We start from the raw sequence: 17,423 nt of genomic DNA, 5'->3' as shown, positions 1-17,423 counted from the left end.
AGCAGCTAATTATTTAAAACCTCCTAAGACGCATTCATTGGCATCGGTCTAACTGGCTGTCATGTGACACCTTACCACCCAGAATCACTCTTGTATAACCAAGTCAAACTGAAAGCTAAGCAATTTCACATTTTGACTTGATTTATTTTAACATGTATTGACAACAGAGGACAAACATGTCATCAAACGGGTTTAATTGGTTGAGCTGAAACAAAATCAGGACATTTCATTGACGACCACTGATGGGATGTTAACTACAGATAGGTGGAGCCTTCAAGTTCAATGCTGCTGGACAAAAACACACATTTGTGTGTAAACAGTGTTTCCCTAACTTTCACATTATCCATCTCAGATATATGGCTTTTATTTTCTCTACTTAGAAAAGTATGATTAAAAACATCAGTATATACACAAATACATTCATATTTACATATTGCAAATGGTGTGTTATTCAGTTACATTATTGTTTTCTTTAAAAAGAAAAAACCTGCTCGGATAGGAGAAAGGTACATGTAATAGGACTCCGTAGCCTACTTAATACATTGTGTACACAAGCAACTTAGATGGCCTTCAGTTTTTTGATTTTCAAATGTGATAAAACAAGTTAGAAACCTTTAAGTGACAAAAAGAATACAAACATCGTCAAACGTTTTTTCTAGTATGAACACAACTGGAAATTTAACGAAATACTGCTCATCTACATGTACAGTGATACAACTGGATTTCAACTGGTGAAAGATTGAAGTGTCTCAAGACCGTAATGTAGTGTCCCTAAAACAGAAACTAGGACATGTTCCTCTCATTTTCTGCAGTTTTATCTCTCTCCTTGGGTGTATCGTGTTTACTGTCCTTTTTCTCCTCTCTTTTTTCTCTGCTTCTGCTCCTGTCCCGACGATCCCTGTCTCTGTCCCTTTCCTTGTCCCTCTCCTTTTCCCTGTCTCTGCCTCGGTCTTTCCCACGGTCCCTGTCTCGTTCTCTGCTTCGGGATCTATCCCGTCTCTTGTCTCGCTCGCGATCACGTTCTCGATCACGTTCTCGATCACGTTCTCGATCACGGTTTCTCCCTCTGTCACGGTCGTAGTCCCTCCTGTCAGGATCCCTGGCTCTGTCTCTCTCCCGGTCTCTTCTCTTGTCTGTGTCTTGATCCCTGTGTCGGTCTCCCTCGGTCTCCCTGGGCCTCTCGACCTCCCTCCCGCCGCTGCGGTCTCTTTCTCGGGTACGCTCCAGATCGCGATCTTTTTCTCGGCTGCGCTCCAAATCGGGATCTCTTTCTCTGGTACGTTCCAGATCGCGATCTTTTTCTCGGCTGCGCTCCAAATCGGGATCTCTTTCTCTGGTACGCTCTGGATCGCGTTCTCTTTCTCTACTGCGCTCAGGATCGGGATCTCTTTCTCGGGTACGCTCCGGATCGCGTTCTCTTTCTCGGGTACGCTCCGGCTCGCGTTCTCTTTCTCGGGTACGCTCCGGCTCGCGTTCTCTTTCTCGGGTACGCTCCGGATCGCGTTCTCTTTCTCGGGTACGCTCCGGATCGCGTTCTCTTTCTCGGGTACGCTCTGGATCGCGTTCTCTTTCTCTACTGCGCTCAGGATCGCGATCTCTTTCTCTGGTACGCTCCGGATCACGTTCTCTTTCTCTACTGCGCTCAAGATCGCGTTCTCTGTCTCGGGTACGCTCCGGATCGCGTTCTCTGTCTCGGGTACGCTCTGGATCGCGTTCTCTTTCTCGGGTACGCTCCGGATCTCGATCTCTGTCTCGGGTACGCTCCGGATCTCGATCTCTGTCTCGGGTACGCTCCGGATCGCGTTCTCTTTCTCGGGTACGTTCCGGATCGCTTTCTCTTTCCCGGGTACGCTCCGGATCGCGTTCTCGGGTACGCTCTGGATCACGTTCTCTTTCTCTGGTACGCTCCGGATCGCGTTCTCTTTCTCGGTTACGCTCCTGATCATGGTCCCTTTCTCTGACTCTATCCCACTCATGCTCTCTGCTCCAACGCTTGCCCTGGCCCCTGTCCCATGAGGGCCTGCCTGCATGGGGGACTTCACGATCTCTTTCCCTCCTGCGGTCCTCTGACAACTCCCTCTGTCTCTCTTCAGAAGGTTGTGAGGGACCAGGAGCAGGTTCTCTGTGCCCTCCATCAAAGCGACTGAAGCGATCTCCAATGTGGGGTTCTGAATCCTCTCGGGTTGTGCTGCTCCTCCTCCTCATTTCAGGAGAATGCCGCCGCCAGGGGTCGTCCCGATGCATGTCTGGACTGTGGGCTCCAATGCGACTTGAAGGACCTATGGGACCTTCTGGGGGAGTTGGCAGTAGAGGTCCACTGTGGCGAACAGGTCTAGGTTCATCAGAGTGCCTATCTAAGCGATACCGCTCTGCTCCTCCAAAATGCAGAGAAGGGTGGGGTCTATTCTCCTGAGGGGGAGGACCTCGATGTTCATCAAAAGATCCTCGATGTGGTGGTGAGGAGTGTGGTCTGGAGCTATCGTACTGGTTATGAGGACTGAAGTGTTGTCCGCTTATCTCGCCGCTGGAAGGTGGGCCTCTTCTGTCCTCATACTGATTAAGGGGAGGTCCCCGGTAGCCTGGACCAGGCGGGGGACCCTGATTGTCTTTAAAAATATGGAGAGGATTTGGATTCTGGTCCACATTTAGTTTGAAAGAGTTAGAATTGTCTCTGTTATACTGTTCTGTAGGGCCTCGAGGTGGGTCTACCATCGCGGGTTGAGCCCTATGCTCACCATACTGAGATGGTGGGGGACCCCTCGGCCCTTGGAAGTGGGACGGAGGAGGGAGTCTGTTTTCAAAGTGACCGGGAGGTGGCCCTGTGAAAGGTGGAGGAGGACCTCTGTTTGCAGGAAAATTAAATGGTGGTGGAGGACCGGTGAATCTTGGTGGAGGTAAACTGTTCTGTCCATCAAAGGTAGGAGGTGGGGGGCCTGGAGGGAGGCCTTGCTGTACAATGTGCTGTGGGGGAATGGCGGGATTAAACATTTGAGGAGCAGGGCCTCTCTGGGCCATTGGAGGAAATGGTGGTGGTGGTCCTCGGAGTGGCATGATATTATGGGGAGGTGGTCCAGGAGGAAGCTGCTGCTGTTGTGGCTGTGAGCCTGGCCACTGGTTCTGATAAGGAGGGTATGCAGTTGGAGGTGGACCATATTGTTGGCTGCTGTCACCCTGCATGGAGAGAGGACCACGTACAGGGTGGATGGGTGGAGGGGGTCCCTGCATAGGAGGGGGGCCTGACATTGGAGGGTGACCCTGCATGGGCGGGAGCATAGACATTGGTGGAGGCCTTATTATCAAGCTTTGTCCCTGCATCGGATGGGCTGGGGGGAAGTTGGATGGGGGGGGAATATCAACTGGAGGTCTGTACTCGCTGTCAAAGCCCGACACTGACATGATGTGATGTGGCATGTGATGGGACTCAAGTGAGTGCGGAGTGTCAACCATTTTTGTGCTCTGAGTGAGTACTGGGATTGTCGAAGTAATTTGGGAGGAGTTTGCAGGCTCATTATAATAATTTATGGGTGGTGCATCTTGGCTATTCTCCTCATAATCCGAGTCCTCATTAGCTTTTAAAATACTGGCAGCATTTGGCCAAATACTGTACTTGTCCATCTCAGTTTCTGTCTTGATTGGCTCAGCTTCCTCAGTTTTCACTTCTGTCTCATCCATATAGTTGACCTCCATATCAGGTTCCACCTCCTCTCCTAATAATGGAATTGCTACCTCTGTCTCATCTGACTCCATGAAGGGTAGTGTCTCACTCATCACTTCCTCGTGAGGTAGTGATGTCTCTAGGCCTTGTGAGGAGTCTGGCTGTTCGGTTACATTAGACAGCTGAACCTCTTGAACCACAGGTTGTGAGTAAGGAGCAGAATCCACCGACAGAGCAGATGTCTCCTCTTGCTCCTCAGGTTCTTCAGTCTGTTTCCTGCCGGTTGCAGCCTGGCGAGGATCCCTGCTCTGTCGAGGATCTCTCCTCTGGTTGATCAAGGGAGCAACCGATGAAGACTTCACTAGTTCCTCAACCTTTTTGCCAAGCTGCAGTAGCTGAGTATTGGCCAAAAGGGATTTGGTAGGTTGAGTTAAGAGTGTGTCTGGAAGTATCAATGAGGTATCAGGTGTCACTGTAGATGACATTTGCTGTTCTGCCTGTTTCTGGAATGTCTGATCCCCAATCTGTTTAAGGCTCTCCAAGATCTTTTGTGGATTAGTAATAAATTCAGATGCAACCTTAGTTTGAATTGGTATAACAGGTTTAACATCTTCAAAAATTGAGTCATCCTCTGGGTCGTATGCAACATCATCACCTTCATTTGCAACCACCTCAGGCTGTTTAGAGATTTTAGGTTTGCTTTCTATCTCAACAGGCTTCTTAGGCACATTGTAGCCCCTACTGGGGTCATACTCTTCTTCTGGATCATACGGTCGATCATCTTCATCCTCCTCCACCTGTTTCTCTTTAGAAATCTGTGCAAACTGCTGCACAATGGGGTCTAGCATTGTAGAGGATGGGACGGTAAGCTCCCCACCATTATCAGATGGAGAGTTGGAAGCTTCTGAGTCATGCTTTTTCTTCCCAAAAAGAGTGTTGAGGATGGTCTGAAGAGGAGTAGCTGCTGCTGCAGAGGAAGCGACAGAGGTGGATGAAGATGGGGACTCCTTGCCGGTGATAGTGGATGTGGATGTAGCTTTGACAGAGGACAACATAGAAAGGACTGAGGAGGTGGACACAATGCTGCTTGAAGAGTTGGATGGAGACGACCCAGGATGAATTGTGCTGAAGGGGATTTCAAGACTCTGTCGTGTGCTTCTGTCTGCCCTGACTGATGGAGATGTTTTTGGTAGCCCAGTGTCATCGGCATCTCTGGTTTGAATCTTGGACCGTTTTTCCTCAGTTTCCAACAGAGCACCAGCACGCTTTCTGTCCTTCTGGCAGATCAGCAACCCCAAGAGGAGGTTGGGACGAGCTGGTTCAAGCCCTGTAAGATAGATAAAACGAGAATCTTTGAAAACATCTGAAGTTTTCTAACATACAATTTCACAAACCAGAAGGCCATTCTTTCAATTAATCTGCTAAAACAAAATGGTTTGACTGAGTAGTTTCGACTTGCACATTAAAGACACAAACAAAAATCAGGTGAAATGAGAGCCTGTAAAAGAATTCCTCGATACACATGAAGAATTGTTAGTACAAACGGCTTTAGAGGATATAAAACCAAATTTTGCTCAAGTGTATAATGTTAATCCTCAACTGAAAATCGCAGAAATAAGCAGTTTTACAATTTAGTTAGTATTCATAAAACTTGTTAATGAATAAAAAACTAAAATAAAAACATGCTGACATTAGTATATAAGTGCCAGCTGCAGATCAGTAGGCTTGTGTTGGTGATTGAAGTGATTATTTTGTAGATGTCCTGCCAGATGTAACATTCACTGACATCACTAGACTGCACCCAGAAATTGCCAAAACATGACTGCAATGAAGGCTGCAATATATTGGAAACTATGATATAATTCTGGGTAATCTACAGACATACATTAGGTATTATTGGAATTTGATTTAGGATCTTTATCAGTCTGGTCACAGAAACATCAGATGCATTTAAGATGTGTAATTGTATGTTTTGAAGCTAAACCTGCATGCATTTAATATTCTCTTTCTGAGGGGCAGTTCTCCTCATGCGAGACCTTCCGAGATGTACAACTTCTTTTACTTACCACAGCTGCATTAGCAATGTGGGTACTGTTAACAGTGTTGTACAATCACCTGTTGCAAAGTTTACATCAAGCGCCGATTCTTCATTTAGAAGGACATGTCAAGAACCTTTTTGGTTTATCCCGGTGATGGAGCATGTTAACATATGATCACTAGCGTGGTATAAAATTGGTTGACAAGTTTTGTCATAGCAATTTATTGATTACACAGATGTTTATGTAGGAGCCAAATCTTAAGAAACAACAGGCTGAGACTGGACTCAAATGGCACCAACCTGCGATGCAAACTTCCTTTATTAGAAATGTGTGATACAAAGTCAGATACACAGCAGAGAACACAGCAGCTGTTGTATGCACAGAGGTGTTTTCTGGATGAGATTCATCAAGAGTGTTAGTGCCCCCTACAGTACAAACCTGTGAATAAACAAGCTCTCATTTCAACCCGAGTTCAACAGACAAACAAATAGGACACAAAATACTCACCACAAGAAAAAAACAACATACTTTAAACAACAAAATAATTCAATTAAATACAATTACATGGATTGTCGCTGCATAGGTATATTTGTGTAACCCTGTAAATGCTTACCTGGCCCATCAAACGGTAAGAGTTTGGAGGGTAATGGATCTTTTGAGCCCAGTGGGATGAGATAGAGGTCTTTGATACGACGGTTGTTGTTAGCCACCACACCAAATCGTTTCCTGCTGCTAAAGTAAGAGAAGAGAGAGACATATGCTACCTCCTCCTCCTCTGTAGGCTGGGTGGAAACGGATCAAACACAGTTCCTGCAAACACAGTGAGAGCAAAACCAGTATGTAAGTGATGCAAGGCCTTTAAATAAAATAACTTTTATACTAATTAATCATTTCCAAACAAACCTTGGAGAGCGAGGTTTTCAGTTTCCCAACGTAGTCCCACACTGTGTGTGGAGATATCCGTCCTCCAACATGAATGGTGTCTGGCAAATCCTGCACAACATTGACAACATTAAGTATCTTGCTTATAGGATATGCCCAAAGGTTTTGTATTCAACAATGATTAAGTTGAAATTAAATATCAGCCTAATCACCAGGCTACGTTGCTAACCTCCTTCAGGTGTTCAAAGGATCCTGACACCAGATAAGCCTTGGTCACAAACTTGGCAACATTCTGCATGTTGATTAATCCTTTCCAAATCTTCTCTTGACCGTGGAGGAAGATTGCAGTCTCGCCCTCAGGAGGAAGCTCGGATGTACTGTAAAGCCAAAACAGTCTTCGTTTTAGAAAAAAAAAAAAGAAATCCAAGTCTCACACGCGCACATGGTTTATAGTATACAGTTCTTTTTCTTAAAGAAAAGAACAATGACGCTGCCCCATCATACTCTAGTGTAGCACCCCAATCATATTTTAAAATAGAATTTTACACATATTTTTCATGCAAATTTCAGGGACAAAATTTCAAAACCTTTCCATGACTTTTCAAGGACCCATAATAAAATGTCCATGACCATTCACAACCTATAAGTACACAAACACAACTGTATTTTAAACTTTAACCCAAATGTTAATTGCTTTATGAAAATTAAATAGTAACCTTATTATATTATATTATATTTGGTTATGTTCATATTTATTTAAAACACTTCAAACTACAGGCACAGTCAATACATCGTCCTTTATTACATCAGTGTGCCACTGGCTTTCAAGAATGAGGGGAACTGATTGTACTATCAGTGTATTCTTAATCCATCGGATTATAAAACTGTTGTTTCTGAAACCCAATACGGCAACATATGTAGCCTATGTACTGCATAACATTTTATGATATTCTATGAAAAATGTTCTGTATACTTCAAGCATAACGTCATGTGGCTGGCATACATGAGGGAGCGACAACAAGCATGGAGAAAATGAAGAATGTGGAAGGTTATCGTATTTCATTAAACACAACGTAATTCAATGACTTTTCCAAACATTCAAGGATTAATCTTTTTCCATGAATTTTACAGGCCTGGAAAATTAGATTTTGAAATTAAATGACTTTCAGGTTTTCCAAGACCTGGTGAACCATGAATTTTAGCACATAATATAAAAATATATTGCTATCAAATGTTAGTACAGCACAAAACCCAGCGAAGAGATAATTTATAAAAGCGTGATGAGATTGAGCACCTTGTTTTCGCTGGTTTGGATGCAGCCACTGAAGGCGGTGGAGCCGGGGGCATCGGCAGCGCTGCCTTCGGTGCAACCTCCACTGGAGCAGTAACAGGAGCTGGGAGTGGTTCTGCTGAGATGTTGATGGGTTTTTCTGGAGCAGGGTAGGTGACAGTCACCGCAGAGCTGTGCCTGGCCATGCGGGGGTCTCTGCGAGTGATGCTAACAGAGGACACAGTTGAGGTGATGGGTGCGGGGGCCTGGGCTTGGGGTGGCAGCATTTTGAGGTCCAGCAGCTGCTGCGATTCTGGGACAGCTGGCTCCACGTTAGACTGGTACAATGGAGGGATTGGGTGTTGGTAAACTGTGAGGATTTGTGCTTGGCCAGCGGGAGAGACATCCCCTGACCTGGACGAATGAGGCTTGGTTTCAGGCTTCTTGGTCAGTTTGAGTTTCTTAGCTGCAGGCTCATCTTCTGTCTTCTGACCTGGGGAGCAAGATTAAAAGATTTATAGCTTGTATAACAAATCATGGTTAAGTAATAATCTCGAAGATTTCAATTTAAATAAATGTCTGTTACATCACTTTCTATAGTTAAATGATAGACCATAATAGTGATTGAGCCTCTGGATGAAAGTATTGCAATATTTATATATTTGCAGTATTACGAACTAGGAGTCTGTATCGTCTTCCTCAGAAAAAAGAAGTTACTGAACTGAACATTTCCTGCCGCTGCAGCTTCACATTAAAAGCATTTAACTGACTTTTATAATAAGGTAGTCACAGAATATACAATGTGTTTGTCAGACACTGACCCCTAAAGTTCATAAAAAATGGGTGGTGACAGCCTAGTGGGCTGGTGGTATGCCTTCCAAACTGAACACCAGAAGGTCGTGAGTTCAATACTGGGGCTGCACAATTGTACGCCTGAGCAAGGTACTTAACCCTGAGTTGCTCCAGGGAGTCTGTCCCTGTACTTAGTTCACTGTAAGTCGCTCTGGATAAGAGTCTGCTAAATGACCTATAATGTGTCTATAAAACAAGTACATTTCAGCATTTTTGGCAGCAGATCAGTTTGAGGCCGGAGCAGCCACAGTGAGCGGTTACATGAAGCGCTGCAGGCGACCGGCTGCACACCTCCTTCTCAGCCAGGTAACAAACTACTTTCGCTGTTCGCAGACTCATGCCAAGTGCAGCATAAAATTAGATCTGAGACCTGTTAGAATAAACTGCAGTTGCAGTTCACACTAGTAAACATGGTGTCACAAAATCAACCAAGACATCTTAAGGATTGTCCCTTTAAATTCAATGGGTGACTATTAACCTGACACCTCCGTCTTCCGCATTGTACCTGTGCATATTTTACAGTTGAGGTCAAATAGATGAGTCCTGTGTTCAGAAGTGGTGTCTTTGAGCATGGTACTGAATATGTCTGGCATGATGCTGCCACTGTTCCCCTCCGCAGCCGAGGGCTGAGCCAAAGCTGAAGGAGTGGAGCAAGACTCCTCTTGGTCCTGTAGATAAAGAAAAGAGGACCTCCGTCAACACTGAGGTGAACTGGTGCAGGTGAGTCAGTCGCACCCAGAATTCTGGATAACTATGACGTACAACACTGAATTTTGTGCAAAGTAGAGAAGGTTTAATGCCTATCAAGGAAGAAAGCCTCAGAAAGAAAAACATTTCATTGAAAAACAAGACAGTTGGCAAGATCACCAACTTGTAATATTTTTGCTACATTCTTTTCTTTGCCAGATTTGTTATTAAGCAACAAATGCAAAGGTGAAAAAGAAAAGTAGGAAAGCGAGAGAAAGTCAGCAGGCCACCACTTACTGCAGAAGAAGCTATGCGAGTAGATGAAGTGGTGGCAGAGATACATACATCTCCATCAGATGTTGGCGGAGCATCCTCCATATCCATGCTATGTGAGCCAGAGTCATGCCTGTTGCCCAGTTTGGAGTGCCCCAAATGGGCCCTTGCACCAGGAGAGTGGGCCTGCAGGAGACAAGAATATATGCTGTAATAATTTTATATACAACAATGCGTTTAATTGCAAACTTTCCACATTGAGCTCTTTGAACCTCAAGTTGACCCGTGCTTGGCGTTTAGTTAAAGGGAAGTAATATTTACCTCAGCATCGGGCTTCTTCCACTCGGATATCTCTTTAGAAAGCAACTCTTCAGCGCTTAGCCTCACCAGTCTGAAGGGACTGACCTCACCGCCCACCACCCTGTAGAACAAGCCCTGAGACAAACATACCAACAGAGATTTAACATCTCAACATGAAGGACATCATGTAAACACAGAAAACCAAAGCTTTTCAGGCCATAGTCACATACACAACTGCATAAACACAAGATGTGTATTTGTCTGAAATGTAAGTGAATGGTTTATGTTGACTCACTTTGTTTTTCGGATCTTTCAGGTTGAACATGAGGGACCTGTATTTGTTCTTGTACTTGCTGTCAGTGCTAAGGCAGAGGTTGAACATTTCCTTTTCAATGGAAACTGAGAGCCTTGCCACCTCACACTCCGTCATCTTCAGATCGTCACTGTCGCTGACCCTGGTGGTGAGGAACACAACAAATGTTGGTGTTTAAAGGTGCTGAGCCAAAGATTTATAGAATGTATTTTAGAATCAACTGAAGTATTCAGAACAAGTTTTTGTGGGACTCTTACCTCTTAAAGATGATGTCGGTCAGCGAGCGGCGGATGTTTGTTCTCATCTGGTTGTTGGGTGGTGGCGGCATGGGGGACACAGGGGGCGCTGGAGCAGCTGGATGTGGAGGTCTGGAGGATGAGGAGTGGCTGGAGGGAGCTGAAGACACTAGAGATGATGGAACTCTGGAGGATGAGGAGGACTTATTAGGGGATGGAGCTTCCTTTTGTTGTGGCTGCTTCTTAGGAATGGTAAAGCTGGACTTGGTGACTCTCAGTGCTCCTGTGACGTGGATTGGACCCGGAGGAAAGCGAGAAGGGGTATGGACGGGCGTCGGACCTGATTTCTTGGACTTTGCTGCAATTTTACTCTGGGGTGTTGCAGATTTTTTGGACGCCTTTGGGATGGTAGTCTGAGGCTTCTTGCCCTTCGGGGAAACCTTGGCTGCCTTAGTTGCCGGGGTCTTCTTGTTTCCTTTGGCTGGTGTAGCGGACGCTAGGGAAGGGGCTGGTTCCTTCTCACTCTGCTTCTCTTCTTTAGGGGGGGCTGGAAACCAAGAACAGGATACTTTAAAATATGCCATCGTTTACAATATTTGTAGATACGACATGTAGTGCAACAGTATTTTACCAAACACAGCAGAAAATCATAATTTTAGGTTTATAATTCAGACTACATTGCTATGACTGAAAAAGCTCCACATTGTTTTGACACAATTCTCACTTTCACAGCTAAAAAATAAACAAGCTTCATTTTAACTGTAAAAGTTACAATTAAGCCACCCCTCATTAGATCAACACACTTAATTATTTGTGTGCACACTTAACACATAGCAATAAACATTCTGAAATAAACAAAGTTGACAACTGGGCCGTTAAACAGCCCCTCTTTATTTGTAGCAGGTGATGGCAGATACATCGTGCTGTTAATGCAGGTCCATTTGAGGGGATGGTCTTTGTGCTCTCCCATACGAGTTCTGTTACCATAGATCCGAATAGAAGAGGGAACTGATGCACTGGTGTCTCGTGCAAACTTAACAATCAGCAGATACTAAAAAGAAAGGACCGCAACTACCAGGTTGAAGTTCATAACTTCCTCCTTCTCAAACTGTTCATTTAAAAACATTCATTTGTATCATGAGCTCAGCCACAAACCCGAACACTAAGACCAGCCATGGCCATGAGCTCTGACCCCAGAAGTTAAAGACCCAAATCTGTAAATGGCTGTCACCTAAATAATTGATGCAGGTGCATAAGAATAATATACATCTTTAAAACGAGATCAATGAAAGTATATCAACCCATTTGCACCAAGACTTATATAGCAATACACACTCAAATCTCTTCAAACGGTCATATGCAGATGCTAGTGTGTCTATGTCCGAGGTTGCATGTTTAAGCATTAGTATAAGCATTAACCACACATGAACACACAAACTATACACCCGCTAAAATGTAGAAACCACAAGAATATTGTGCAGAGCAACAGTATTGAGTCCCAACGCAACCAGTCAACCATCATGTAAATGTAATGATTGTCCCACCAATCAAATTATCATTCAGCAAAATATGGGCTATGCAAGAACAAATCAATGAACCATAACTTCCTCTTTCGGTTAATCACAACAATCAATGGTCATACTGATCTCCTGATCTGAGATGAATTAACAGTAACACTTGCTATTTTATCAATTAAGATCCTTATAGTGCCTTCAATGACCTTATAAAAATGAAGTGAAACAAGTTGTCCACATTTCATTGCAACAAACGTTCCTCTCAATATATATCACATCTCATCAGGTGCAGAATGTGTGAACAATCATGAGCGTGGGTGTCCCTCTTCTGAATCTGTGCTTAGCCCAGGTCTTCAGCTTCTATCTTCTGCTGCAGTCCTTCTGAACTTCACTGCAGTCCTTCTGAACTTCACTGCAGTCTCTCCAGGTGGGCCGGTCTCTGGCAGAGCTTCCTTCTTTTCCCCGGCTGTTCACCATCTGGGGGTCTCGTGTGTCACGCCTCGGTAGTGTGTGTAGATTTATGTACATACTTAGTTTGAGCTGAACTGGTCAGGATATCCTACAGCAAGCCAACATCGCTCACATAATCAATCGAGGCATCCTAAAATCTGTTATATCACCTTTTATTTCAAAACCAGTTTCCCACGAGTAGAGATGCATCATATTCAATATGAATCAAAAACTTTTAAAGTCAGCCTGTTACCCACAAAAATTAAGGGTGGATTTAAAAAAAACAAAGCTGTTTTAACAGCTGATGTTATTAGCTAAATATGAGCTATGGTAGCTTCATTAGTCCACATGGGGGCAATTCTGAGACACCTACCTGCTGGAGAAAGGACCTTTTTTTTTTTTTTTTTAAACAGCTGAGGTGATGTACCCAGGAAGTGGAGACTTGTGCAGGCAATTTAAAATCTCTCTCTCACACACACACACTAATCGCATCCATACATCTCATGGTAAAGCACAACATCATTGCCCTTTTTTCTCTTCCATGTGATCTACAGCTCTGCATTTTAACTGAGCTATGCAAAAGAGGTACTTCAGCGATTGAGTGTTGCACTTTCGAAAGTTGAGGGACTCAGTCATGAAAAGAATAGTCAAATGCCTTGGAGCAGAGGCCTAGGTACCCTGACTTTTGGTCCATAGCATGATCAAGGTCCAAAACAAGAAATGACACGCTGGATCCTACATTTCCTACAATACATAAGCATTATTTCTTCTGCCTGGTAAAATGGCTACACTTTCAAACTCCTGCCTTTGGTTTATAACGCAGGCTTATCTGTTAAGAATTTTAAGACTCCCAAGCTGAGATACCTGGTGACGTCAGCCACAGAAGCCATTCTACAACTGTGTCCACTGGCTAAGTACTTAATAAAATGATCTTGATGAGTGCAACCTGTGGAGCTCACCTTCAAAAATAAATAATTTTCGGATTATTGAATACTCACCCAAAGCCACAAACAGCACTTACCTTTTTCACAGCTGCCAACATTTCATTAGCAACAAAACGTTTACATTATCAAAATAACACTTTGCAAATATCTTTTAAGTCTAGCAATCACCGGCGTTCAACTCCAGAGCACTCATGTACGTCCCCATATGTACGAATCATATCTTAATAATGTTAGCACCACAGGAATCACATTTATAATGGCAAAATAACAATGTGGATTCAACAACGGCCCAAGACCTTCAAAGAGATACATACACTTTTTGTTTAACACTGTTGGTGATATGGGTGTAGTCTTTTCTGGTGTTACTGCAATGTAATTATGGTCGCTGGACCAGGATGCAGTGGCCGGCGGAGGCGGTTGTTCCTCAGCATTCTCCTCTTCGTCATCCTCATCAGGATCAGCACTGTCGTCTTCCTCGCAGTCCGACTCCTCCAGGGTCTTCTTCTGAGTCCTCTTCCCACCAGCGTTCCTCTGGGTGGACAGGAAGAAACACACATTCAAGCCTTTTAGTAACAACACTCAACCAGCAACATTACAGTCAAAATACAGAAATGTTTGACTTTAGCCATGTTTGTCTTAAGAAAAGCAATCAGTCCATGGTTAAAATATCTAACTTGTACATAATTAAAGTAAATTAATAGGATGTCTGCATTCACCACTCTGCATTAGCAGCCTTTTAAAATTACTCTACATGTAGCATCTGGACATATTATTATAAAAGATGTACACTGTGTGAAATTATTCTTGGCAGCTCAATTTTAATGGTCTAGGCTAGCGGGCTAAAAGGTTCAATTTCAGGCATTGCCTTCAGGGACCTGCATTACAAGGCAAGTTAAACATTGTCTGGCTTTCTTTTGAGTAGTATTTCTTCAAGTTTAAACAATATAAATAGTAATACATTGAAATACATTAGTGTAGAGTTTACTTGCTTCCCCAGCCCTTGAAGTTTCAATTTCACAAAAGGTACATTTAGGTTTTCAGTGATGTAATGAGGACAGTAATGAGACCACAGGTTGTTTTAATCCAGCCATGAGTGCGCACATGAAATAGGCAGAGTTTGTAACAAATGGCCAAATCACATCTAACAGCACCAAGTGAAAAGTATTGAACACAAGAGTAGGACTGTGAGGATTTTGTGTTGTTTTTCAGATGCAAAATTAGGTCAATATTAGGCTAATAAAAGATACAGAGCATAAGCACAAAATGAAACTAAACCGAACAGAAATAACAGTAAAAGCAAGAATACTTGCTGGCTGGCTAAAGGCCGTTATATGTGGTATTGATATTTTTAAGCCTTTAGTTAGTCGTTTCCCCTCTGTACGGTCACTATTAACTATAACATTATTATGAATGTTACTGGACATTAGAAATGCAGACAGTGAGTGCATAAACACAAGAAGCTTAAATGCATAATGAGTCTACAACTAAAACAGTGTAGTATTAAATATTAGGAGACATATTTAGATACTTCGTTTGTTAAATACTGTAAAACATCACCCGCCAACATAAAAGGTGCAAATTATAAATGATTCACTTATACAACCCATGGCATTGGATCTACAAAACAATTTTCACTTCAGAAAGTCACCACATATTCTCTGGGACTTTCACATTGACAACATTCTTTATAAGCATTTGTACAGAAACACTAATTTTCCTTTGCTCTGTAGGAAGTGGACAATTGAGACTGTCTTCTTCTCCGTCATGGAATATGGTGATTTCATCTATAGACATGCCTCTACTCTTAAACACCCTAGGTTAATTTCATCACACCGCCCTAAGATCTATTGCCAGTGACAGTTATTCTACTCTCATCATTGCATCTTAAATGAAAAGGTTTCGGCGTACAGTAACATGCGACAGGCAAAGATTTCTATTTCTAAATAAAGCACTTAAATGGCAACTTGACATCATATCACTTCATCATTGAATGAGTCCTATATCATTATTTGACTCTTTCAAGTAATTGGCTAATGTTTGTAGTCCTGCGTGCAAACACTAAATCTGGTGAAACAGTTTTGGTTTTTGTGCTAAACGCACTTTTTACAACACGCATTAAAACTTAACACAATTGCACCAATAGGTCAATAAATAAATAAAAAACAGGATTACACCAGTCTTTGACGTTAACATTTTTAACTGTATTCTGTTGTCTGTTTATCTTGCTAATAATGTTTGTGTATTTATTCCGTTTAAATTTACTCGACACCATTGAAAATGAGGGCATGCCCTCAATGATTGCTTAAGGTTTAAATTAAGGTTGAATGAATAAATGAAAACGACTGGGGAACATCAGCAGGCCTATCGTGCTACAACCTACTATCTCATTGATATAATGAATTAGCTTGAAAGCAAAACAATTGTGGAGGTCTTATCACATTGCTCAACGCTTTGAAATACTTTAATCTGCATGCAGTGCTTTTGTCCAGTTCACGATCCAATGGGAATGATGAATCTATTATTCCCATGAGCTGACTGGTCAGTAGACAGGACACTTGCACATTTTGATCTGATCCATTGAACTTAACCTGCATCACTGCAGGTTACCATTGTGAGCTGACCCTGATAATTGTGAGTCAGTTTCGTATTACAACACAGCCTTTGTTACGACCAAATTTAGGTTGATAACCCACAAAATTAGCTTCTTAAAAATCAAATCCGACATCAGAAAGTAGCAGCTGCCAGTTTCCATTTGTTAAGCAATTTGTCTTCCAAGTAGTATTTCAGAGCAACAGCAGAAGCTTTTTGAACCGTTTTAGACAGACCAAGAGAAGACACCTTGTGACATTGTCAAAATGCAGAGGGTGCATCAACAGCAAGGAAACTAACATAGAAATCTCAAAATAGGATTTAAATAAATACCGAATATTACACACACACATATATATATACATATATATACATATATATATATATCATATACATAATAATATATATTATATATATATATATATTATATATATACACACACATATATATATATATACAAACACATATATTATATATATATATATACACATATTATATATATATACACATATATATATATATATACACATATATATATATTATATACACATATATATATATAGATTACACATATATATATAGTTACACATATATATATATATACACTAGTATATATACACTATATATTATACATATTAACACATATATATATATATATATATGATACTAATATACATATATACAGATATATACATATATTATCATATATTATAATATAATATAATATCATAATAATACATATATATATATATACATATAAATATATTATATAGCTATATATATAATAATATATATAGTATATATATATATATAACAACATAATATATACACACATATATATATACATTAGATATGTTGTATATAATATATATATATATATATAGATATACCCCACCCTATACACTATATATATATATATTATAATATATACATATACATAGTACAAATACATATATACATATACACTATATATATACATAATCTATATACATATACACATATATATACATACATATCTACATATATACACATCTTATACATACCATTATTGTATTATATATACATACTTAATATTATAACATACATATAAGTTAATATATACGATACATAATATATATATATATATATAACACCATACATACATATGACATGTGATACCAAATATACATATATACATAATATACATATATACATATATATATATATACACACACATATATACTATATATATATAGTATACATATAATCATGTATACATATATATAATATAATATAATATACTACATATATACTTTATATATCATACACATATAAATATTACATAATACATCTAATCATTATACATATCTATCATGTATACATATATATACTAGTATATATATATATATTAATATATATATATAATAACTATACATATAT

The 17,423-nt window shown here is 41.2% G+C and overlaps 1 protein-coding gene across 1 annotated transcript in view; it reads right to left on the bottom strand.

The window, feature by feature from the left end:
* Positions 1–177: 177 nt before the first annotated feature.
* The window catches only part of LOC115008887 (death-inducer obliterator 1-like), a 22,742-nt gene continuing 5,496 nt past the window's right edge, over positions 178–17,423 (bottom strand). Inside the window, 12 exon segments of the mRNA XM_029432761.1 lie at positions 178–4,982; positions 6,308–6,473; positions 6,475–6,504; positions 6,598–6,687; positions 6,806–6,953; positions 7,871–8,339; positions 9,204–9,366; positions 9,731–9,844; positions 9,980–10,093; positions 10,254–10,413; positions 10,529–11,054; positions 13,730–13,946. Coding sequence (XP_029288621.1) covers positions 784–4,982; positions 6,308–6,473; positions 6,475–6,504; positions 6,598–6,687; positions 6,806–6,953; positions 7,871–8,339; positions 9,204–9,366; positions 9,731–9,844; positions 9,980–10,093; positions 10,254–10,413; positions 10,529–11,054; positions 13,730–13,946 — 6,396 coding nt within the window. The 3' untranslated portion in view covers positions 178–783.

The sequence above is a fragment of the Cottoperca gobio genome, chromosome 5 (genome assembly GCF_900634415.1).
Source record: "Cottoperca gobio chromosome 5, fCotGob3.1, whole genome shotgun sequence".
NCBI classification, from domain to species: Eukaryota; Metazoa; Chordata; class Actinopteri; order Perciformes; family Bovichtidae; genus Cottoperca; species Cottoperca gobio.
Note: the sequence above shows the minus strand (reverse complement) of the source record. Positions and strands in the feature narration are given on the sequence as shown.